This window comes from Tachypleus tridentatus, chromosome 12, assembly GCF_004210375.1.
Source record: "Tachypleus tridentatus isolate NWPU-2018 chromosome 12, ASM421037v1, whole genome shotgun sequence".
Taxonomy (NCBI): Eukaryota; Metazoa; Arthropoda; class Merostomata; order Xiphosura; family Limulidae; genus Tachypleus; species Tachypleus tridentatus.
In genome coordinates this window covers 77541416-77568726 of record NC_134836.1, presented here as the reverse complement: position 1 = coordinate 77568726, position 27311 = coordinate 77541416, and the positions used below count along the sequence as shown (strand labels likewise).

Here is a 27311-nt window from a genome sequence, read left to right as displayed (position 1 = left end):
GTGCACATACACATCATTTATCAGCACTCTGGCAGCAACAAGGAGGAAATTTGAAATGGCTGTGATATTCATAAAAATTTGAAAATAAAAAACATGAGGCTTTAGAATTTAAACTGCTAAAAAATAAAGGGATGAGTACATATTTCAGTATATCTTTGTCATAACTAAATTCATGTATGAAAAACATATCCGTTCATCTACAAGTGTATTTTTTAAGCTTGCAAGTGAAGTTTGAAGAAGCGATATTCTGACAGCGGGACACCGTGCAGCCAGGTTGGAGTTTGCTTATCAGCATGTGGATTGGAACTTCGTCAGTGGGCTACCGTGCTGTGGACAGACGAGAGCAGGTTCACTGTGTCTCGTGATGATGGATGTGCGAGAGTATGGAGATGTTGAAGAAAGCAATTTTCCACCTGTAACTTTGTGCAAGTCGACACTTATGGAGGAGGTTCTGTTAATAGTCTGGGCAAGCATATGTTTGGGTGGCCACTTGACAGGGGTTCTCTGAACGTAGAACAATAAAGAGACAAAATTCTGGAACCCATTGTGAGGCCCTTTGCTGGTGCTGTCGGCGATGGGTTCTTTCTCATGTTACCAGACTGTGTATGGGACTTCCTTGACAAGGAAAGAATAGAGTTTTGAGTGGCCTGCCAGATCTCCAGATTTAAATCTGATTGAACATTGTTAACACACATTGTCAATGTGTGTTAATGAACACCACCAGCACCATCCTTAGAATGTGCAGGAACTCTGACAAGTCCTGGTAGACAAGTGGGCTGTCATACCCCAAGATAACATCAACAGACTGATTCGAAGTGTGCCAAATTGGTGTCGCAGCTCATGGTGGTCACACCAGATGTTGATTGTTTAAACATTTCTTGAATAAATGCATGTAAACTGTTCAAAGTACTGTTTCATATGGGATATCAGTTTTGGTGATATTGGTCATTTTTAAAAATTTTATTTCTCAATGTTTTACTATTCATCTCACATTAAACAAATACAAATATTATCACAATTGGAACACAGATAAATTATATAAGGACATATTTGTTCCTTTAATTTTTCTGAGCAGTTTATTTGGGACATACCTAAGAATCCTTGAAGGTTTCATGTTTATTTTCTTCAGGAACAAGAAGGCAGACCTACAAACTGAAACCACTGTTAATGTAGATTTTGGTACTGAAAACATTTGTGTTTTAGATCACTGTAAAATATTTGAACTAAAATCCATTTCATAGTTTAGCTCATGATGGAGTTTTTATATATCATTGTTGAAATAAATACTTGTGTTTTCCTCTGTGCTGTTGTTCATAAAATAGTAACTGTTAGAGATTAAAATTTAGGCTAAAGAGATATGTTGGAAATTTTATTTTTTCTCTAAGTATAAATAATGCTTGATTTATAAATGAAAACAAAACACTTTACGAGTTGTTTTCCCTATTGTGATAAGAACATTTAGGAGCAGTTTGATTTAAATATCGTTTTTCTCTTCATATATAAACTTTTTATTTTAGCTCAGAAGAAAGATGTTGTTCTAGCTCACCATATTGGCCAACATGCTAAGAACTGGCCTTACTGGTTCCTTAAAATGGGTTAGTACACTAGTTTCAATAGTGGTTTCTATTGCCAATAATGTAATTTTAATATTATAATTTCATCCAATGATTTTTGTTTAAATATTTTATGATTAATATAATTAAAAACTCATATTCTTGATGTTATGTGTTTACTGTAACCTACTGAACATTGCATAAACATATTGTTCAGTCTGTTTAACTAATGAGCTTTGAGTATAATAACATATACTCTGTGCATGCCTATTAACATTGAGAACAGATAGTATAAGCCAGCTTTTCTTGTATTTGTGTGTTTTTCATGTAATAGTTCCTTGGTGATAATTAAATATTGCTTGATCAGATGCAAGTTAATTGTATCAGAACTAAAAGTTATTTCAAAAGCAACATAAATTAATGAAGAAATTCATGTATAACAAATGCACTAGAAGTACTTAAGTAAGATGACACAAACATGAAAAGAATGTGTTGTTATTTCTTCATTATTAGCTTGCTTTAATTACACTATAGTCTGGTCGTGATGTGAAAAGTTGTTGCCATGCTTTTTGCAACCTTCAGAAGGATTGAATAAACCTTTTTAATATTTGTAAATTAAATTTCTTTTGTTGTTATTAAAAGAGGCCAAATTGATGATAAACATTTTCAAGTCTGGAAAACCTTTAGGCAATCAGTTATAGCTGTAAACAAAGATAAAAAAGAATCCAAATCAGTGATAGAAGTGATATCATGTTAAATTTTGTTTCTCAGATCAATGACCTACACTTAATCGAGTTGTAGAAAGTTGGTTAAGTTTTTTGAAATAAATTTACTGAAGCTTTCAAATATCATAAACTTATCACAATAACTTGTGACAAATTTGACTGGGTAATGCAAATCGCACTTTGGTACATAAACACATTTTTTAAAATAATTTTTTTGTACACATCTTTACTTGTGTTGAATTTTCAGTTATGTTAGGTTTGTGCCAGCTTTAGTTAATTTTATGATACATATTTTTGTATGTTGTGAAATTAAATTATAGTCAATTATTTAACCTACAATTAATTAATTTTACATTTTTCTTACCAGTTTTAGTAGTCGTGTACAGAATGCAAGATTTTTTTTCTCCACTGATAAAAGTTGATTTTTTTTCTCTTTAAGATGTCATCCAAAATCTAGGTCCTCATACACTGTCTTTACAAGTCATGCTTAATGGAGATACTACACTTGGGTCAAGAATGGAGCTTCCTTCTCATAAAATCAGGTTTACTGTAATAGGTATTCATCTTATGTGATTTAATATTATAATTTGGATTTTTAATTATTTGTTCTTCAAGAATGTTTTATAGTATTTACTGATTGTAAGTCAAAGCAGCTTAACTGTGTTAATTTTCGGGGTACAATGTTTTAGGTAGAAAAAATATTGTGTTATTGGTAATGTAACATAAGCTTCCAACTATAATTTGTTTATAAAACGGCAAAAGGTGGAGGACTTTCAAAATGTCATCCTCTACACTTGTGTCTCCACAACAGGCAGTTGCCATCCGTTCTACAAAGTTAATCATGAATACTCTGCCTAAACAATCTATCAATGTAGCTAACATACCTTCCTATTTATTTCAACAAAAAATTCTAATAATTTATAATACTTTTCCTTTCATTCAATTAATGTATTAAAGATTGTAATCTTTCATTTGATGTATTTTATGAAATTTTTAATAAAATCTAAACTAAGATTAACACACTTTGAAGATTGCACATATTCAGTATTTTCTGCCAGTATTTTAAGCATTTCTCTTAATAAGTTTTGAAATTTTCTTTTAAAAGCTTTGACTGAATTCAGTGTAAAATTCACTAAGTAACAACTTAAATTAATGTGTCCTCTCTGTATTTCAATTTTTTATGGAATTTAAAATATTATATACCATTCATGAAACAGTTTTAGGATATTATAAGTATCATTTTTGTAGTTGATCATAGTATTTGCAAAAAATTTAATTTGTTGAATAAAATTATCAAATTAACTTCTCCACCCCACAGAGGCTGAACCAGAAAAATTTACAGTTGGTTTATTAGATGGCCCATTTCGTGTAGGTCTTCCTTTCCAGATACCATTAGAATTTTATGATAAGTTTGGTAACCCAACGAAACCTAAAGCAGACCTAAAACCTCAGATTGAAGCAATGTAAGTAAAGTGTTACTGGTGTAGCATGTACAGAAATTTAGTGTGTCATTTTATTTGATGATAAATTTCATTTAAAACAAAAGTGTCCAGGATTCTGAGGAAGAAAAATATGAGAAAAGGGTGTTGTTTTATGATGTCCTGTTGTTAGGTCATCAGTTTATTTTGCATTGGTTTGTGGAATTTTATAAAAGGAATTGCACCTATTTTTCAATAATTTTAAATGCATATACCATGTTAACAAATGTTTTTAAATTATAATTATAATTTAGTTTAAAAATGTAAAGTAGCACATTTTTAAAAGGTTAACTTAAGGGTTATAAGAAGAGTGTTAGAAGTTATGTACTATTTTCTTACTCATCTGTCATAATCAGTTTGATGTTCATGATTATGCACTATTGCTTAACATTACAATGGTTTTTGCACAATGCTTCTGTGAAGTAGGGAGAGCTCAATCTTATGATATATATCTTGGAAAATATGTATGCAAAAACGGCTTGTTTGGGTTGAGAAAATATTTTATATAGAAGAGCGAACAACGTTTCGACCTTTTTCAGTCATCGTCAGGTTCACAAAAAAAGAGGTAACTGACCGGTAGCTGACCACATGTTTGAAAGGGGTTGCGTAACTGAGTGTCGGAATGTAGAGGGCAGTGTTAGATGTTTGAATATATAATTTTATTTATTTTATTATATTAATATAGGTATAAAGGCGTTCCTTTATATTGGTTTATTTTGGGTTTAAGTTGTTGTATAAGTAAGGTTTCTTTAATTTTGCGTTTGTTTCTTTATTTAGTATTTGAGTGTTTTCTATTGTTATGTTGTGTTTATTTGATTTGCAGTGTTCAAAAACATGTGAAGGTGACTTTTTATGTTCTTTGAATCTGGTTTCCATTTTTATACTTGTTTCTCCAATACAGAAGTCGTGGCAGTTATCACATTGTATTTTATAATTAATGTTGGTGTGGTGTTTGTCAGTGTATTTTTTACATAGTATAGACCTCAGTTTTGTGCCTGGTTTTTGAATAAATTTGGTATTAACTGGAATGTCATATTTTGTTACCAGTTTTTGCCAAATGTTGGTTATTTGTCTGCTGATGTCAGGAATATATGGTATACAGCAGTGTATGGTTTCGTGATTTTTTGATTCGTGAGATATATTTACTTTTGTTGGTTGATTTCTGTCTAGGTGTGTGCGTATAATGTTTTCTACGGTTTGTGGAGGAAACTTATTGATGTTGATGAAGTATTGTTTTATTTTGTCTAATTCATCGTTAATTTTATCTGGTGAGCATAGTTTTATGGCTGTGTTTATTTGGTTTCTTAGTATGTTGAGTTTTGGTTTTGTTTCATGTGCTGAGTCCCAAGGAATGTATAGTCCAGTATGAGTGATTTTTTAGTGGATTTCTGTTTTGAATTGTGTGTCAGTTCTTGTAATTTTGAGGTTAAGAAATGATATTTGATTGCTTTCTTCCTGTTCATATGTGAAGTTAATGTAGGGATGTATAGAGTTAATGTGATTGAAAAAAATTAAGTATGTGTTCTGTAGATTTGAATCCCGCAACCGTGTCATCTACATATCTGTACCAGTATGGTGGTGGATGTAATGCTGTATTAATTGCTTGTGTTTCAACTTGTGTCATAAAAATATTGACTAGAACTGGTGATACTGGATTGCCCATGCTTAGGCCATTTGTTTGTATATAGTTTCAGTTGTTGAACATGCAGTTTGTCTTTATCGTGGTGAATTCTATGAGGGTTGCTAATTGGTTACTGGGAATGTCTATAGTTGGGTTAGGGTCTCGAATATAGAGTTCTAAGGCTATCTTGCAAACTTCAGTGGTTGGAACTTCTGTAAAGAGGAATATAACATCGAAACCGACAATTAAACACAGACGAGATACATTTACTTAACAAAGGACTCAACTTTGCAATAGCACCTAGGTACATTCCAACCATAGAAATCAAAACATGTTTAGAAGATCTAGCCAGAAGACTTGTGATACTTTCTACAGAAAACAAAAACAAGGAAACAACCAAAAACAACCAACAGAAAGAAGACAACTTACAATTACAATTAAAATTACAAATTTATAATTTCCAGAAACACCTAAAAACAACATCTTAAACGATTTTTTCAAAGAATTTTCTCACAAAACCATCAACATAATTTCACAAAACAGAAAACTAAAAAACAACCTTACAAAAAGAGACATTAATTCCATTAAAAAATCTAAAACAAGACAAAAACATAAATATTCTAAAAGCAGATAATGGTAACGCTATAGTGATAATGAACACGAATGAATACACCCAAAAAATGAAGAACATCCTTCAACACGAACAAATTTAAACCAATACACACAAATTCAACAAAGACACACGAGACACAACTGAACAAATTACTACTACAAATGAAAAAAGCCAACATAATTTCACAAACACTTTATTCCTACCTACGTAAAACCGACTCACGCACACCGCAAATATACGGCATCCCCAAACCTCATAAATCAGATTGTCCATTACGACCAATAATGTCCACATATGAATCGTTTAATTACAATCTTGGTAAATACATAGCATGGGCATTCTCCAAATATGTGACATCAGCCAGCTCATTCATCAAAGACTCTTTTAATTTCAAGTATAATCTAAATCAACTTAATCATAAAGCCTTAATGGCCAGTTTCAATGTTATATCCCTCTTTACAGAAGTTCCAACCACTGAAGCCTGCAAGATAGCCTTAGAACTCTATATTCGAGACCCTAACCCAACTATAGACATTCCCAGTAACCAATTAGCAACCCTCATAGAATTCACCACGATAAAGACAAATTGCATGTTCAACAACCAAAACTATATACAAACAAATGGCCTAAGCATGGGCAACCCAGTATCACCAGTTCTAGCCAATATTTTTATGACACAAGTTGAAACACAAGCAATTAATACAGCATTACATCCACCACCATACTGGTACAGATATGTAGATGACACGGTTGCGGGATTCAAATCTACAGAACACATACTTAATTTTTTCAATCACATTAACTCTATACATCCCAACATTAACTTCACATGTGAACAGAAAGAAGGCAATCAAATATCATTTCTTAACCTCAAAATTACAAGAACTGACACACAATTCAAAACAGAAATCCACCGAAAAATCACCCATACTGGACTATACATTCCTTGGGACTCAGCACATGAAACAAAACCAAAACTCAACATACTAAGAAACCAAATAAACACAGCCATAAAACTATGCTCACCATATAAAATTAACGATGAATTAGACAAAATAAAACAATACTTCATTAACATCAATAAGTTTACTCCACAAACCGTAGAAAACATTATACGCACACACCTAGACAGAAATCAACCAACAAAAGTAAATATATCTTACGAATCAAAAAATCACGAAACCATACACTGCTGTATACCATATATTCCTGACATCAGCAGACAAATAACCAACATTTGGCAAAAACTGGTAACAAAATATGACATTCCAGTTAATACCAAATTTATTCAAAAACCAGGCACAAAACTGAGGTATATACTATGTAAAAAATACACTGACAAACACCACACCAACATTAATTATAAAATACAATGTGATAACTGCCACGACTTCTATATTGGAGAAACAAGTATAAAAATGGAAACCAGATTCAAAGAACATAAAAAGTCACCTTCACATGTTTTTGAACACTGCAAATCAAATAAACACAACATAACAATAGAAAACACTCAAATACTAAATAAAGAAACAAATGCAAAATTAAAGAAGCCTTACTTATACAACAACTTGAACCCAAAATAAACCAATATAAAGGAACGCCTTTATACCTATATTAATATAATAAAATAAATAAAATTATATATTCAAACATCTAACACTGCTCTCTACATTCCGACACTCAGTTACACAACCCCTTCCAAACATGTGGTCAGCTTCCGGTCAGTTACCTCTTTCTTTGTGAACCTGACCGAAAAAGGTCGAAACGTTGTTTGCTATTCTATGTAAAATATTTTCTCAACCCAAATGAGCCATTTTTGCATATATATTTCTCTACAAATGGGTTTTTTCGACATCACTGATTATATCTTGGAAAAGTTTTGACTGGCCCTCTACTGGTATATGAAGGCTATAATTCACAAACATATATCAAACTATTTTATTATCATGGTAAACAAATAAACTTGGCATCTAAATATAGATAATAAATATTTTTTTTATTATACAAGTTTTAATTTTATTAGTCAGGGATACAGAAACTCCCTCAGTTTTCTCATTATTTTTGAATTTAGTTAACACCTGTATGAGAAGTATGGATTTTAAAATAAATTATTCATTACAGTGTTTTAATTACTCATACTAAGCATTATTTTAATATTCTTCAATCTTATGTGGTTACAGCTCTGTAAACTTTTAAATCTGACTGTTTCTGTCATGCCCACATGTCACATACTGTCTTTCACAAATTGCTAAGAGGTTTTTAAGTCATTTAATATTATTTATAACCAATAGAAATTCAGAGTTTTAATCTATCAAATTATGTATTATGTTCTTTTCCGTATAGTGTCTGTGTCAGTTCTGATTAAAACTTTATTCACACATGAAATATATTAACAAATTGAAATGAATTTTTGACAGTTCCTATCACACATTTATTCTGTGCTCTAAAATATAAAAAAATAGGGTTTTCTTGATTAAAAAAAAGCCAAAGTAAGTAATATATTCCTTTTTTTATGTGTATTCTTTATTATTATAAAAGTAACCAATATGGTAAAATAAAGGAAAGTAATATAATAAAGGTGTTTTTATGAGGTATGCTTGTAATATATACTGAAAGCTTGTGAAATTTCTTGAAGATACACAAAACATATTAGAAGTTATAGTGTGAAAACTGTAGATGTCAGTTTGAGGTCATGAGCTTGGCTGATTTGATTGAGCCAATAGGGAGAATGATAAAGGTACTAAGTTCTGTTGGAGATACATTGAAGGGATAGAAATGAGATCGAATGAAATCACTGTTGTTAAAGCTTATCAAGTCATCCTTCTCACTGGTTGCTGGAATTTTGTGAATTTGTGTTTCTGACACTTTATCACCTTTAAATCCATGTTGTCTTATTTTAATAAGAGTATCAGAATATATGTTTGGTATTTTTTTCCTGAAGACAATACATCCTGTCACAAAGCATAAATTTCCCATGCTTGGTTTCAGAATAATTTTGAGATATTGGAATGGTCTGAATAAAGTCTGGATTTTAACCCTACATAACATCTTTTGGACTGATTGTTAGAGCTAATATGACCATGTGTTGAGATGAACTGAATATATTCTACTTTCAAATCCATTCTTTGAATCTGTCATTATGAACCATGAATTATTTAGAATGCAAAAAATTTGATTAATTTTCTTCTGTGCTTATAAGGATTTTCATTTCTTGGAGGATGGATGTAAAATATTTATCAGTTATGACACATCATCTTAACGGGGAATTTTAAAAGTATTTCTTTCATCATGTGCACTTGATTACTCAGAGAATTAAACCACTATCATACAATTTCCAAATAAAAATTTACTAAAAGTGAAGAAAATTCACTGAACAATGATTTTTTTTCAGAGAAAAAAGTTAAGAACGAAACTCTGTGATTCCTCTTCCTCTGTTGAAAAAATTGTTTTTAGTGTACCAATAAAAGTTGTTGATTCAAAAATCACGTGGTAATAAAGTAAGTTAGCTGTTGCATAGTGTTCTTTAGTGCTACAGTGTCTATCTGTAGCAGATAAAGATGCTTAAGTTTAATTTTATAATTCTTTCAGTCCTAACCCTTGAATAAATTAACAAGATTTGTTGGCTTAAAATGCTCAGGATTGGAAAGATATGACAGAAACCTCTCATAGAGAGGTTATACTGAATCAATTACTCAAAGGTTAAATATAACCTTTGGCTTTCAGTGATTCAATTTTCATAATTTTTATTTTGTACAACTGTTGTTTGAAAATATTTTTGGCATTTTCTGATCTGCAGTATTTTTTTTTATATTTACATCTGAGATGTAAGAGCATATTAATAATCAATTTTCATAATTTTAGTGGTGTGGAACTTAAGTATGAAGATGTTCAAGTCAAGGGTAACTCCCTTATCATAAAAGGAATAAAAGCAAAGGGAGCAGTGGAGAATTCTAGTGGCAAGGTAGTGTGTAGCACTTATTCTGTTCTTCAGTCTAGACCAGGGGTGGGCAACTTATTTTTCACAGTGGCCACAACTGTGGCTAATGAAAACAGTATTGGCCACACTTAAAAAAAATAAAAGAAAGATGTTAGTTTAATCAAAATAATTGCATTTCAACTAACCTTCAATGTGAAAATTAATGGGGGTTTTCATCAACAGCTTTCGTGAAATTTGGTTTAATATCTATGCTCAATGAGCATCTGCCTCTAAATTTATGTCAGTAAGCCGAGATATATATCTAGACTTGAGAAAATCTAGCGTAGAAAATGTTGACTCACACACCCATGTGGATTCAAACATGGAAAATAATTTTGAAATTGCTATCTCTAAATTTGGAAGACTTATTTATCAGAATAGTGAGCCACATCTCTCTGATAGAACATTTTTGTTCACCTTTCATGTGTTCTACGTTTTGCAGGGTAAGCATCTTGTCTGCAAATTCACACTTATCCAAAGACAAAGATGATGAAATTTCCTAAGTCAAATTGAAATGGATCATGCAAAAATTCAAATATTTTAAGTTTTTAAATTTGAAGAAACATGATTCAAATTTTTGAGATAAATGTTTGATCCAGTTCACATAGAGATCATTTTTAACATCAGAGAAATCATAGTCCTTATTATTTTCCAGAAAACTATTCAATTTTGCAAAATGTGTCAAATCATTCTTTTGTAACTGTTCCACAAGGAGGTTTAGCTTTAATTGAAATTCACGAGTAGATTGTGACTGCTCGCTTATTATTTTACCTCTTCCCTGAAGCTTCGTATTTAGGTGAGCCATCATGTCGCAAAGAAAGTGCAAATCACACTGCCATGACAAAGTTTCAATTTCAGGGAAAGTTTTAATCGTACCTTTTTAAACAAGATACTCTTTTATTTGAGGAAATAAGGAAGTAAATCATTTCAAGACTTTCTCTACTTAACCATCTTACATTTGCAAAATTCAGTAAGATCATCAAAAGTACAGTCATTGCTTTTCTTCAAAGACTCAACAAACTGTTGATGGATGAGATAGCTTCCACTTCTAATATAATTTACAATTTTTACGAGAATTTTTATCAAATATTTCAATTAATCACTTTTAGACATCTGAGCACACAGATATACATCATGCAAAATGTAATGGAAAGATGGTAGTGAGGACTTCACATTATTTTCAATTAAATGCTACTTCAAAAGAGAAAAAAATTCTAATTTTGCTCCAGTCATGGCAGGATCACTGTCTGTTGTGACAGAAACCAGTTTTTATAATCCAGATTGAATTTTTTAACATTTCAAGAAATTTTCAAAGATGTTTTTTCCACATGTTTGATCTCGTAATCCACAAAGGCCAAGCATTTCTTCCCTCATTTGAAGATTTGAAGTTACACATTGAACCCAAAATATCAACTGTGCAGTGTCACTAACATCTGTTGACTCATCTAGTGCTAAAGAAAATACAAACAATCTTTTATTTGTTCAAGCAACTGATTTTCTATGTATTTTGCTAACTCTAGCATTTGGTGGACAGTTGTTCTTTGACTCAATTGCAAATTTACCTTTTGAAGAATATTATCTTTTATTTTTGAATCATAATTCTCCAGCAGAGTTTCAATTACCACAATCAATTTTTCTTTTACAAGTTCAGCATCAGAAAATTATTTCTTTTTTTGATCTAGAATCCAAGCTACTTTATAGCTAGCTAACGTAACTAGTTCTATCGATGATAGCAATGTTTTAGGCCTTCCTTTTAGTTCATGAGGTTGTGCTTTCAGATGGCTAATTTCATTCATACAATTTTTGCTATCAACTGGAAATTTATCATCAAATTCGTTGTGAAAATTGTTAAAGTGTTGCTTAAGGTTGTATATTTTATTATTCCTAACAACTTTGTTACACAAAAGACACATTGGCTTATTATTTGCTTCAATTACTACAACTCCCAACTTCCATTAAATTCTTCTTTCTTGTTTTTCCAGTCTTGTGCCATTCTCTTTTTGGCAGTAATGCCAGAATCAATTAAATTGTCTTTATTTTCTGAGTGTTCACCATCATCTGGATTCTTTCATTTTCGAATTATCCGCTTATGAGGTAAAAAACAAATTATATTTAAACACTTGAAAGTTGCATGATAGAAATATGCTTGCAAGTGCATGCAAAACCATGCACAGTCTAACAATCATCTAAACCAGACTGACGTTACAAAATGGGTGGAGAATGTGACAGTGATGAAGTGCGTAACATTAACGATGATGTGAGGCAGTGCAATTGCTGATTACCAAATTTGGAATAAAAAAGTAAATGATGCAAAAAGCTTATTCCTAAACTTCAGCTGGCCACAATTATGCTGTCCACCCCTGATCTAGACTTATTAATTAGCTAACACAATTTAGTTAAATAAAAAAAAAAAATCAACTTTAGAGAGACATAAAGATATTTGGATTTATATTTTATGTAAGTATAGTTTCAATATGACCTTAATCAATCAGATTTTAAAAATGAATGATCGAATTATTTTTTTCAAAATAGATATGACTTATTGTTAATTTCATATTTCAGTGCATTTCTGTTGCTGTTGAATGGCTTTCTAACTTTCCAGAACATTGATTTATTTAATAAAATTGTAAAATAAAATAGCATATCTTTGCTTGAAGCTGTAAATTTTGTGTTTGAACATAGTGATAATTAAACATCCAAAAAAATTATAAAGTAGATTTGTTATGGTGTAATAAACTTCTTTATGATGGTAGTTGTCATTACTGCTATACTTCAGTTGTATAGTGAGTAAAATGTCAAATTAGTTATTCAACTTATGGGAAAATGTCAACTCTTGTATATTTTTATAGAACTTTCAGCTTGCTGTGAAAATTCCTTCCTTGGAAGAGCCAATACAAACCTTAAAAATACGGCTGCACCCAGGTAACTTTGGTTTTTTTCTATATATTCACAAAAAGTATTTGTAGAAATAGATGATTTTTATTTTTTTTATTTCTACATCTGTTCAGAGCTTTGTATTTAAGAAATCTGCAGTTAGCTGTCTTATGATGTGAGACAATGCCTGCTAAGTGTAATCTTGACAAATCTGTCATAAAACTACAATGCATTTTGTTGTGGGCAACTTTTAGTATCCCATATCATGAGTCCATTTTTGAGGGGTGTGCTGTGTAGATTCTACTAGAATAGATGATGTGCTTTCAAAAAATTATTTTCATTTCTTTTACGTAGTAATTCAAACTCTTGATATAAATTGTGATGTTAAAATAAGAAAAATGTGTCAAGGCAGTGGTTTAAAACTGCTCAAGAAATCACAGTAAGATGCATTTCATCTTTTATCAAGGTAGATGTTTGAAACTGATCGACCTAGAAACCACAGTTAGATAAAACTGCATGTTATTGTTTCTTTAAAGTCTAAACTAGTTTCTGCTGGGATGGGGTGTCTGAAACCATTTGGGTGGTAATAGATATATTGCATAATGTTTTTATTATATATCTAGAATTCATCATGTCAGCCGTATTTCTATGATGAGATGTTTTTTTTCACATTATTTTGTAAAGTAGGATCCAAAAATAAAATGTTTGTTATACAGAATCTTAAATTATCATCATTACTTCTATTTTGGTCACAAGTTAAGTGTTCTGATTTTGTATATATATATATATATATTAATTAAAATTTTATACAAAAAAGTAAAACTTTCAGCCATTATTTATGTGATAAAAGATCCATTTTACTCTAGATATTTTTTGTCATGATGATTTTTGTTGCATCCTTTGGTGGGACACTAATAAGTATTTGGATTTACAAAGCTAGAATGAGGGGTTTGATTCCCCTTGGTGGATGCAGAAGGTAGTCTAATGTGGCTTTGCTGCAAGAAAACATACCCAATACTTTTTGTGATTGTGTTTGTAGCTTTTATGTTGGAAGGTTAGGAAGTAGTATTTGATGTGTGCATTTGTCTGTTTTGATGGTTTTTCATTAATCATTGTATTGTACACTATGCATGTGTTACATTGTTTTTATTAAAGTCTGTATAAAGTACATACTAAATCATTTTTGGAAATTTGTAACGTTTTAAAATAAATATTCCAGGAGTTCCTGAAAAATTGAAAATATCTCCCAAGTCTCTTGAAATAGAGAACGGGTCTTCACCTTCATTTGAAGTGATGACTCTAGATACTGCAGACAATGTCACTAGTGAGCCTCGACTTACTGTGGAGTGCACTGTAAGTAAGAGAGAAAAGTTAGTAGATTATAAACTGTGTGCATATTTGTTTTCATGCTTTAACAATCTACACAATCCATAATGTGTATTTCAATTGTATACACTTAAAATTGAAAGATAGAATTGAAGTTTATGATGAAATACGTCATGGTTTTGTGAAAATAATTAATTAGTATTGATACTAGACTTCCAGGAAGTTAGTTATATATACAAATTGGTTGTAATTATAATTGATATTAGGCATAGTATTAATAAAACTAGACTTAAAAATTTTAAAGACAAGATCATAAAAGGGAAGTCTAATATAGTTTTATCTGTTTTTCAACATTCTAATTCTAAAATGTGCTGATAGAATAATATTTATAATAATGAAAGGATAATTTGAATAGGTTTTATATGCTTATTTAGTTTTAAGTTATATATTTTTGGAGAAGAAGATAAATGTCTATGAATAAGAAAGATTTGTATTTTATGCAATAGTTTGATGGCCCTCCTGGTTCCAGTTTACCTGTGTACAGTACTGATCTATCTGCAGGAGGAAAAGGTGTTATCACAGGACCACCTCTACATTTAAATCTTGTGGATGCAAAAAAAAGCATTCAGTTAATATCAAGGTTTCGCATTCTAGTACGTGTATGAAATATTAAATATTTGCTTTATTTTTGGTTTACCTGCAGGTGAAGATAATTTTTTTTTATCATTTATTTCAAGTGAACAAGTTTGCAATGGAAGATTTTTGTGTTCCTGTAAGTGCATGAAATATTAAACTGTAGCATTTGTAGTTTACCTGCTGATGAAGGTAATTGTTTTTGATGTTTTAATAATTTATTTGAAATGAACAAGCTGGATGCAGAAAGCCTTGGGTCTAAAGGAATAAAAGTGTGTTTCTATCAGGGTGTTAAAGTATACATATTTTTAGATTAGTAAAATTTTAACATTTTACTTTATTCCACTTCTACCTGTATGGAATTGACTTTTTCAGTAACTGTAAAGTAAAGTTTTGATTAAGATTTAGCTACATTTCGTACCTAAGTTTAAAGACATTGATACATAAGTTCATAGGTCTTAGATTAATCACTTGAGATAAATTTATGTGCAAAGTAGAAATTCTGTGATTGTTTCGTATACTGTGGCTTTTCATCCTATAACTGAAGTATTTTTATATGACTTGACATTGGAGTAGGAAGGTTATTGTGTACCTGGCATTGTATTGGTGTCAGTGTAATTAGTAGTGTAAAGATTCTAGTCTTCTTGCAAGCAATAAAATTATTTATTGATTGATGTGTGTTTGTGTAATTGGGCACAGTAAACATTGATAGTGCTGTGTTGATTGGTTATAATGAATGCTGATGGTGCTGTGTGATTGGTTATAGTAAACACTAATGGTGCTGTGTAATTGGTCATAGTAAACACTAATGGTGCTGTGTAATTGGTCATAGTAAACACTGATGATGCTTTGTGATTGGTCATAGTAACTGATGTTGCTGTTTCAGAGATGCCAATCATTACGATTTAAGCGTAATCATGACGATTTTGGTGTATACATTACGAGTATTTGCTTATACAGACAAATATTACGACTTGTTGCAACTCCCAAATTATTATATATTATATAGGCCTATACAATAAAGTGATAAATTGTACCCCCAGGGCTTGAAAGGGGTGAAAAGTTCTAGTGAGATACAAATAAACTTTGATAATAAATAAAAGACATAGTCATGTTTGTGCTTGAAATAATAAAAAATATTTGTATCTCCGACGTCTACCAATAGTTTTAGTGCAATGCTTCTCCATACTGGAAACGTGGGGGAATCCATAGTTACGTCATCAGTGCTTGTCAGCCAGTCAGTGCTCGCGTAGATGGGAGATGGTATTTCTTGTTTTCTAAGTGGCGTACAAACACCAATGCAATCATTTACAAGATGGAAAAATAGAGGCCTTGTTCACCAGATTGTCTTGTTTTTGGCAAATCTAAAAGGACTAAAACTGTGAATCAAAAATTTAGGAAAGAGTATAGTGCAAAATATCTGTTCATTACATCAAAAGTCAGTGACAGTCATGCATTTTCTACAGTTTGTCGCATCGATTTTTCTGTGTCACATGGCGGGATAAACAATTGTTTGAGACATACAAAATCGGCATCTCACCAACAAAAGGCTGAGGCGAAGACAAAAACGATGCAGATAACGACATTTATGAGTAAGAATCAGAATATGAAACCATAAATGCAGAAGTGATGTTTACGCAATTCGTCATTGCTCATAATTTACCCCTAGTTGTAGCCAATCATGCAACACATCTATTCAGAAAAATGTTCCCAGACTCTGATATAGCAAAAAAACATGGCTGTGCTAGAACCAAAACTACAGTCATTGTACAAATGTTGGGTTGTGAAGATGACAAAATGATTTCAAGCACACTTACTAACAGTTTTTACAGTTTAGCCACAGATGGATCCACAGACATGGATGACTCAAACCTGTATCCTGTGATTGTACGATATCTTGACCCTTTGCTTGGAAAAATTGTTTGTTCTCTTTTGACAATGGTGGAATGGAAAGATGTTTCAACAGGAGAGAATATTTTCAAGCTTTTGGACCATAAACTGACAAAGAGGAAAATTCCATGGGAAAACTGTGTTAGTTTTTCTTCAGACAGTGCCTCAGTTATGTCTGATATAGGTAAAGGTGTGATGGGGCACATCTCAAGACGACAGTCTAACATTTACTTCAAGGGCTGTGTCTGTCACCTCATGAATATTGCTGCCCAGAAAGCTTCCAGAGAACTGCCCTGCTCAGTTTCTGATTTATTGATAGATACCTACTATTTTCTAGACAAAAGTGCTAGCAGAAAACAACATTTTAAATAGTTTCAAGGATTGTATGACAAAGAAAGAAGAAAAATTCTACAACTTGTTAACACAAGATGGCTATCACTTGGTGTGTGCCTCAATAGAATATTGGACATGGGGAAGCCACTGAAGAAGTATTTTCACTGTGAAATGGAAAAACTAGATTCAAATAGATGTAAACATGCAGCTCAGTCAGGCAGCAAGACTTTAACAATTAAGATCCTCTCAGCCACACAGGGGCACAGTCAAGATGCTCTCCCAGCCACTCAGGGACACAAGACAACAGTCTCCAAAAGCAGACAAAGAAACATTTGATACAACTCAATATATGTTTAGGCAGTCTGACCTTGAACTGAAGAAGAGACAATCAATGAAAAAAGAGAAGAAAACGAAAGCCAGCAAGGAAGTAACCAAGAAAAGTTATGTGCAGAGCAAGTTAGATAAGTTAACAGTTTTCTTGTACAACAAAATTAACTTATTATTTTGTCTTTTTCTTCAGTCTGCAATTCCTCTATTTGAACAAGCCAATTTGATATTGCAAAGAGAAGAACCTTGCATACACATTATGCATAGAGCTCTGATTACACAAGTTAAAAATATACTTGTCAGATACATCAAGCCAGAATATCTTGAAGGCAACATCACTGAACTTGACTACAACAATGAATCCTTACACAAATCTAATGAGGCAGTTTCTATTGGACATGCTGCCAAGGAATACATTGTTAAATATGAAAAGGACTTGGACCTGATCAGCTTCTACACCAATGTCAAGAAATACTATATTGCAGCTACAAATTACATGATGAAACATTTCCCTCGAAATGATGAACTTCTGATTCACACAGAGGTTGCTGATCCAAAACTGAAAGTCAGCAAAGATTTCTCTTCTCTACGCTTCTTCACAGACAGGTATCCTGTCCTTGTCAATACACATGAGCATGACACTATTGACAAGTTGGAAGGGCAAGATTTGAACTATCAAATTGATACTTTCTCAGAAACTGTTTTTCAGTTGAATGTTGACAAGTTTTGGGTTCAGCTGTCTACAGTTAAGGATGGAAATGACAACCAGAAGTATGACATTCTGTGTAGGGTTATGCTTGGAATTCTTACAATCTTCCATTCTAATGCTGACAGTGAAAGGATATTTAGTTTAGTGACTAAAAACAAAAGCATGTTCAGACCAAACTTGAGCACCTCAGGTTTGAGCAGTATTATAACACACAAGATGTGCATGCAGTCAAATGGACAATGTTGTTATAATATATATGCAAAAACGGCTCGTTTGGGTTGAGAAAATATTTTACGTAAAAGAGAGAACAACGTTTCGACCTTCTTCGGTCATCGTCAGGTTCAAAAAGAAAGAAAGAGGTAACTGACCGGAAACTGACCATATGTTTGGAAGGGGTTGTGTAACTGAGTGTCGGAATGTAGAGGGCGGTGTTAGATGTTTGAATATATAATTTTATTTTATTATATTTAATATAGGTATAAAGGTGTTCCTTTATATTGGTTTATTTTGATATTTATAATGATTATTATTATTATTATAATGATATTTCATTGCTTTCTTCCTGTTCACATGTGAAGTTAATGTTGGGATGTATAGAGTTAATGTGATTGACAAAATTAAGTGTGTGTTCTGTAGATCTGAATCCTGCAACCGTGTCATCTGCATATCTGTACCAGTATAGTGGGGATGTAATGCTGTGTTAATTGCTTGTGTTTCAACTTGTGTCATAAAAATATTGGCTAGAACTGGTGATACTGCGTTGCTGATGCTTGTGGTATATACAAACAAATGGCTTCTGGTCAGTTACCTCTTTCTTTCTTTGTGAACCTGACGATGATCGAAGAAGGTCAAAACGATGTTTGCTCTTCTACGTAAAATATTTTCTTAACCCAAACGAGCCGTTTTTCCATATATATTTTTCTACAAGTGGGTTTTCTCGACATCACTGATTAATGTTGTTATAACTCCCAACCACCCAGAGACATTCTCATGAAAGCAAAGGCTGCAACAGCCGCAAAACTATTACAATAAGTGTCATAAACGTGATATAAACTAGTCCTTACACAAAGGCTTTTTCTGCTTACTGTTTGTGCATGTTCGATGTTTTACCAGTATGTTTGTTACTCTGAACTAAATAAAAGACATAATTTCAAAAGAATTTTTGAAAATTTATTTATTAAATACACAAAACACAGTCATAATTGAGCAATCTATAGCAGTAATAAATAATAATAGTTATAATAATAGTTATAATAATAAACAGCTTAGAGACATTGGTCAGGCCTAGTAGCTGCAAATGATAAAGGGCTCTGTCTACAATCATTATGCTCAGTCATTTGAAATAGTTGGCATCTCTGTTGTTTGTGAAAGTTATTGGTGGTTCCATAAAACAATATAAATATATATATATATATATATATGTGTGTGTGTGTAATAGACATAAAAATACATGTTTTCTTCCTCTTAATTTCTTGAGTTTTACTCCTTTCATGTTGTTAAATAAGCTTTTAAATGTAAATCTTTATATTCCTTAGGATCACAGATCGATAAGTGTTGTGGAAGGTGAGGTTTTTGTTAAACCTAGCCATCATGCGGCCTGTATGGTAGTAGGTTATCGTTGTCCTAACATGAACTTTATACACATAGAGCGAGATAAAGATATTTCCTGGGTTGCAGGACAACCTATCTCTGGACTTGGTATGTTTTTTTCAAAATAGTGTTGAAATTATTTCAAGAGTTTTCTTAATATTTCAAATAACGTTTGGCTTACAATGGAAACAGAAATGTAATATTTCCTATTGTAAATAATTTATACATTGTTACTTTAATATGTATTTTTGATAGAAGAAAGCATTGGATAGTCGAAAGTTTACACTATAAACCTTGAATGCATTATGAAATAAAGCATAACTTTGGAAATGAAAAGAATAAGTTAGTTGTGGTGTTTTTAAATGTATTTACCTAGTTTAGAACTGAGTGACATTGGGAGAGGCACAAACTTTACTGCTCTTCATAAAATTTTCATACTATTAAAATTCTAAAGGATCTGAAGAATGGATATGCATAATATGTCAAAAGTATTATGGTAAGGGCATGAATTTGATGCAAGAAAACTACTTGGTGGAACTTGCTACGTCTTGGTGCTCCGACATATGTGCAGAGAGAAATGCTCATAGGTAACTCTGCTATACTTTGAAGTTGATTAAACCAGCTAACTATTGAAATATATATATAGATATTTCTTCACTATGAAATCTGGAAATATTTGAATTATATAAAGTTTATTTATCCCATAATGCATGGACCTGGAATGGCTTGATTGTTAATGCACTTGACTCACAATCCATGAGTTGAGTATTCGAATCCCATTATCAAATGTGCTTGTCCTTTTAGTAATGAGAGCAGTAGAATGTGATGGTCAAATATTTGCAGGTCATGGGTTTAAATCCTTGTCAGAAAATGTGATCAACCTTTCAGTCATGAGAGAGTTATAATGTACACTCAGTTCCACTGAAAGAGTTGGCAGTAGGTGGTGTTCACTAGTTGTCTTTCCTGTAGTCTTTTGCTTCAAAATTAAGGATGATTAATGTAGATAGCTCTTGATTTTCCTTGCACAAAATTGATTAAACAAAAAAAAAAAACCTATACTGCAGAATATTTATATATTTCTTTCATTTATATTTCAGAAATGATCAAAAGAAGTAAATATTGAGTAATTCTTAGAATAAATAGTAATGAACCACTTAAATGGCAACTTTATAAACTATTGAAATGGAGCTGTTTCATATATTCTACACAGAATTAACAGATAGATAAAATATTCTGTTATTTAGTGAATTTGTTGTTTTCCCAAAAGTACAAATACTGAAAAAATGTAATTGGCCATCCCATCAACAAAGTAATGTATTGTTGTGTTCTTAGACAAACTAACACTTACGATCTTGTTTGATAAACAAAGCAAGAAAAAAATTACTGTTTAATATAATACAGTGTAATTTGTATTTCATTTTAATTCCAAGTATTTAACTGTCTAGTGACAAATATTAATTTTGTTGAATGATGTGTAACATCTTTTGCTGTGTTGAGAAAAAGATGTTATTAATGTAAGATTGTTCAAATATATTACTTTTTAAATATGTGTAGAATATCGTATTCTGGATGAAGCTGGTAGAGAGATTGATATAACTCCTAAACTCGCTGGAAACATGAAGGTAATTGCTGTGCTATTAGAGATATTACTAAATTAGATTTTTGAGGGATTTGAACACTTGGGCTGGAGTGTTACTCATATTATTTTCACACATGTTTATAAATCATGTTATCCTGTTGGTATAGAACCATAAAGTTATGTTTTGCTGAACTTGGGGAGTACAATATTCCTTGTGATAATTGAGGTGAAACTATAAAGCAAAAACATGCATATCTGAAATTAAGTTCCAAAAAATATTTAATGAAAAGTCTTGAAGTTGAATGAGATTTAATTTGGACAAAACAAAACCTAAATTATTCAGTACAGTAAAAAATAAAAGTGTTAAACAAAGCGGTAATGTGGTGCCCTTCATAAATCCAATTATGAAAATAAATGGAACATATTTCATAGATGTATTTTTGAATACTTCAGTGTGAGAAAACATTTGTGTTCATCTTGTGTATTTGAAGAATATAAGTGTAAAAAAAAATTGTATTTCTGCAAATTTTGTTAATATATATATATATATATATCAAGGAAAATTAATTGTCAACTGTAAATACTAGTAGAGCCAACTAAACTGAATATTTTATGTTTTTAGTCTTGATAGTCATATCATAGGATTTGTTAAGTTTAGGATTACTTTTGAGTTGATTTTTTTCTTTTATTTATACAAAGGTCAACTGGACTAAAAGTGTATCGAGTGATATTCTTTTAGAGGGGAAGTTACCTGATATACAGACACCTCAGTCAGTTAAGCAGCTGCTCTACTGTAACGTGACATTGTCAGATAGTCGTGTGATTGACTTCCCTTTTACCATAAAGTAAGCATTTGACGTGGCAAAAGAAGAATATATGTTTACTAATCCTTCTTCATACATGCAAAAGATCTTTAAATACTTGACAAAATTTAAACACAAACTATCCATAATAGTTTCCATAATATAATTTGAATATGATTTGTGTGTATCTTCATGAAATTTGGCAAGCTTTCAGTCTTTTTTCACAAGTGTTTTGTATGGATAAGAATCAGATTTTTTAAATAAGTATTTTTATTAAAGGTTTATCTCTGAATATGTGAAATTAAGATGTTGACCGTTCTTAGTACAAAGTAATTTTCATGTTAAAATTACAAAAATACATTTCTTTAACTGAACATTTTCAGATTTCATGTTGAATAACATGTGAAACATCTGAAGTTACATGTTTTCAGTAAAACTCTGTACACAGTTGGTTTAACTTTGTCATAAAAAATATGGAATAAATTTAAATTTCCCACTTTCTCTTTCTAGAAAGACTGCATATTGTAACAGAAAACTACAATAATTTATCGTAAAAACTAATAACACTTTGTCTGTTGTATTATTATAATTCATTCTCTTACCTAATCTAACCTAATAAGTTTTGAATTTTTACATTTTAGCTACTTTTATAATCGTTAACAAAGAACACTAATGAAACACAAGAAATATGGTACTTGCATTTAATCTTTTTTTTGTATGTGACAATCTAAACCTACTTTTTTTAATGGTAAGGGTGCTAATAAACAAAATTGTTATTTATTCAAGTAATGCACTTAATGTTCCCTGCTAGTATAGCAGTAAGTCTATGGATTTACAATGCTAAAATCAGGGGTTTGATTCCTCTCGGTGGACTCAGCAGATAGCTGTGTGGCTTTGCTATAAGAAAACACACACACAACTTAAGAACACAGAATAATGATGCATGAAAAAATATAATGTCCTATAATTATGATAACTGATTTCTAACTATGACAGAAGGAGCTCAAATGAATTCCCTTAACTGTTTTATTTGAATACCAAAACATAAACTTTCAAACTGTAGATGAAACAATGTAACATTACAATCATTTGATAGCTTAAAACTTGGCTTTTCTATTGGTTACAAACAGTATAGTACAAAATACCAGAGAGAAGTATCGGTGATGGAGAATATGAGAGATGAGCATGGCAAGTCTCAGGAGAGACTGAGAATTTTAAAATATTTTGTTACAAAATTAAAAACTTGAATTAAAATTTTGCTTTTTAACTATATTTTGATTCCAAATTTGTATATATATATTGATGATAAAGAAGTTTATGTGTGGAATCTAACCTTTTAAAATATTGTAACATTTATTCTTTGACATACCCATTGCAGGTGTGTTGTGTTTGCAAAATGACTAATTAATCATTGTAACTTATTTCCTACTATAGACATTTTTTTGCTTTATAAGGTTAAATGCTGTTATAATTTAGTAAGACCTTAGTGTTTAAAGTTTTTTGAAATATTACTAACTGTAACATGTGGTACCAAGCAGAGTGGCAAATATGGCAATTAAAAGTTGTTTTTTTCTCATTTGAAACCATTGAGATGTATTACTGACATCTTTTAATTCGTAGTGAAGTTTATATAAAACTGGGTGTGATTTAAGCTAAATGTGTACTATGTTATTTATTTATTTGCACTTTCACTAACAGTATTGAATATGTTAGTTAGTGTACCAAATGTCATTACTGTTTGTTTTTTATTTATTGTTTTGCATTATAAATATTGTTTTTGCATTGTCATATTAAAATATTTATCTTGGGTTAACCTAACCTCCTGAGTTGGTCAAACTTTATGAAATATTACTGGGATTATGCCCAAAACTAATATCAACAGCAAGGATATCTAGCTAATAAAACAATGCATTTCAATTTCTGTAAGAAAAATATAGAAAGGTATATTTAATTAGCTATGCTGAAGGCCAGCTTGCTTTTGAGTTTTGCTTCAAGTATAGCATACTTGTATCAGAAGTTGTTATTTATTAGTCTTGTTTGTTGAGTTACTTTTAGCTTTATGTGTTGACATTTAGATATAGCAATACAGAATCCATTTGAACTGCATCTGTTATTTCATAATGAAAGAGAATGTGTGAAAGGGTGTAGATGCATTTTTAACACATTGCATATTATCATACTTTTGAACATGTTTTTGAATTCTTGAAAATGGAAGATTATTAAGCACCTAAAGTTCAAGCATAACATTCCGTACACATTGTTTTAGTTAACTTAACTGCTTCACTTAACTACTTTTTTCAGACCAAGACATGGCGAACCAGCATACCTTAAAGCTACATGTAGTGGTACAAGCAAAGTCCGTATTGGTGAAGCCCTTCAGGACGATATCCTAGTCACAGTGGCAGACAAGTATGGAAATGCAGTAAAAAAGGTAATGTGTGATAAATTTTTAATACACTGGTAAAACTTTCCAGTGATCTGTTGTTTACAAGATAGAAAAGAGTTGTTACTCAGAACGTTGATAGGAGAGGATGTCATTGTGGAAACTGGTAATTTAAGGTTACTTCATTTGATCCCAATAAATGAAGCTTGGCACAACTTCTAAAATAAAAATTTTGCATAGTGAAATCTATGTTATTTTATAATTGCTTGAGTTTCAACTTCACCACTGACAATCTTTGAGCTGTGATGTGCCATTAGTTTCACTATTATGAATCTGATTCAGATGGTATGTCAAATTGTTTGGGATATCTTTGAATAAGTTCTTCTCCCATCTGTCCAGGACCCATAGTTTAGCTTAATTACTACACTTAAAGCATTACATTCACAATTGCATCTAGAACATTTCAAGCATGTTTTTTTTATATTATTATACTTTATGTTTACAAGTTAACCTCTCCATGTTGGATTTCATGGTCTTGGGTTGGTCATTGGTCTTTTCAAACTATTAAGAAATATGTTTATTTTACAAAAAAAACATTAAAATAACCAGGTTTTGAGAAACATAAGAACACTGGAGATATTATACTAAAGGCATGTATAATTCCATTTCAATAATAATATATTTTTATAAAAGGCAGGACAGTTGAGGACATTTAACTTAAGGCATGTGAAGTGTCCTTTCAGACATAGATATGGGACACTTATCACTTTTGAAATGTACATTTGTAACACAAAGAAAACAACTGTGATAAGAAGTAGGCAAATAATAATAAGTTTTGGAAGGTGAGCCTTTCTGAGATTTTTGCAGGTTTAACATATTTTCTCATTTAGTGTTGTTGTTTTTTTTAATAAATACGTACAGACAAATGAAACTACTAATTTTGTTGTTTTCTAAAAACGTGTAGAATATTCAATATTTAAGAAAGTGTTATATATATTCCCCCTCCCACTTCTTTTTCAGTTGCCTTTCAAGTCTCTTGCCACCTTAGCCATCACAGCTGAAGGGCTTGATTACAGCTCTTTAGAAAAAGCTCTTGGGCAGGTAAGGTGTATTATGAATGATCTTATAGAAACTGGATTAGAGATGGAAATGTTTATTTTATTTCTTAGTAAGTTTTGATGCATTAAACACTGATATCATATTTATATCTTTTGTGTTCATATTTGTACATACCTATGTAAAGTATTGGTACAAGTATGAAAAATATTTAAAACCTGTAGTTAATATAAGTGAATATGGAGTCTGAAGGTATATTTAAAAATGTTATTTTGTGAATATTATATGAGTAATACTGTTACAGACATTCATTTTGTTATTATTACATATTTGAGGAAAGCCATGTTTTGAACTCTGAACAAAAGCAGTTAATATTATATTCAAATTTTGTCAGTTAAAGCCGATTAATCTTATTTAAATTCTTTGAAGAACCTCAAAAGGAACTTTGGCTTTGATTCTCTTGTTATCTTTAATCTGCTGTTGATATCAAGTATAATTCTAGTTACTTAATGTCATGCATTTTTTTTTTTTTTTTGTTTCAGTCTGGTGGCTTTGTTTTCAAAGGGCTGAAGTTTTCTGATGGACAGCTTGGCAGTCGAGAAGTGTGCGTACAGTGGAACAATCTGAAAGACTATTTTCGACTGGAAATTGTTGCTGGACCTCCAGCAAAGATTATATATCCAGGGTTTGATACAAGTCAGGTTGGTGAAATTTCATTGAACTAGAAGTTCATAAGTAATTATGATAATTACTTATAAAAAGTTAATAAGTAATTTTCAATTAAGCTAAATGCACTTTTAAGTTTTCTAAAACTTTTTAATTTTATCAAAGAAGTTTAATTATTAGAAATTAGTTGTAAATTTTTAACTACTCAACAGCAATAAAATCTGCTTCATTTTCAAATTTTAAAATATTTTTATCTGTTACTTCTGATGCAAACTGTGTGTCTTATCTGACAGACAGAAAATGTTATTAACATATTTTCAATAATTATATTTATCTATGTAAACAGTTGTTTCAGCTATAGAATATTAGTATGTGTTGTGCTTGAAGATTATGCAAAACAGTATGTGGTCTTGGACTTTGAGTATCTCTTTAACTTTATGATAATGTGGAAAGCTTCAGTTTAAACTTTTATTCTGTTGAAGAGAATAAAGATTTTTAACAGGCATAAAAAAGATGTTAAAGTTATTTTTTATCAAAGAGGTAAATTTTTGAAATAGATGATGCTTAAAGGAGATAATTGATAAAAAAAATTAAAATTTCTACTGAAATGATTAATTTCAGAAAATGATAAATTGTGTTTGTTATACTTGAATATAGTCTTTTTGATTATTGAACTGAGAGCTAATACCTCAAAATTTCTTTGTTACAATTATAAAAAGGAAAGGAGGGGTTTACTTTAATATATTATTATTATAAAGAGGAATTTTTTGCATGTTTTTTCCAGAGCTTGTGATCTAGTAAGAAGGAAAATTTTATAATTAAATGTGTATATTTTTTCAGTTTATGAATATCAAAACTAAGCAAATATACTATGAGTTTATGTTTCATTCATGTAATGTTTTTTTTGTGTTTTTTTTAGATTTACATTGTTTATAATGACTCAAGACTTCCAAGTAAGTTTGTGGTTCAGCTTTGTGATTCCTGCGGAAACCCCACTCCAGAAGAAAATGTAAAAATTATGCTTGGGTTGGATACAGATCTAAAGGTTTATAGATGTTATGACATTTATTTTGTAAAAGCCTACTAAAATTAAAATATGGTATGCTTGAAGCTTTTTTTTCCCCAGTGAGACAGTGGTAAGTTCACAATTGTACAATGTTAAAATTCTTGGTTTGA

The 27311-nt window shown here is 31.0% G+C and overlaps 1 protein-coding gene across 3 annotated transcripts in view; it reads left to right on the top strand.

Moving 5' to 3' along the window:
- Positions 1-27311, top strand: part of LOC143233692 (structural maintenance of chromosomes flexible hinge domain-containing protein 1-like) — a 97394-nt gene that overhangs the window by 30326 nt on the left and 39757 nt on the right. For all 3 annotated transcript variants that reach the window (XM_076470196.1, XM_076470197.1, XM_076470198.1), the window contains exons 18-31: positions 1518-1595; positions 2718-2834; positions 3597-3741; positions 9852-9951; positions 12816-12888; positions 14060-14193; positions 14673-14819; positions 19594-19756; positions 21203-21270; positions 21927-22072; positions 24332-24461; positions 25434-25514; positions 26012-26170; positions 27055-27180. In XM_076470196.1, coding sequence (XP_076326311.1) covers positions 1518-1595; positions 2718-2834; positions 3597-3741; positions 9852-9951; positions 12816-12888; positions 14060-14193; positions 14673-14819; positions 19594-19756; positions 21203-21270; positions 21927-22072; positions 24332-24461; positions 25434-25514; positions 26012-26170; positions 27055-27180 — 1667 coding nt within the window. The remainder of the gene's footprint in view (positions 1-1517; positions 1596-2717; positions 2835-3596; positions 3742-9851; positions 9952-12815; positions 12889-14059; positions 14194-14672; positions 14820-19593; positions 19757-21202; positions 21271-21926; positions 22073-24331; positions 24462-25433; positions 25515-26011; positions 26171-27054; positions 27181-27311) is intronic.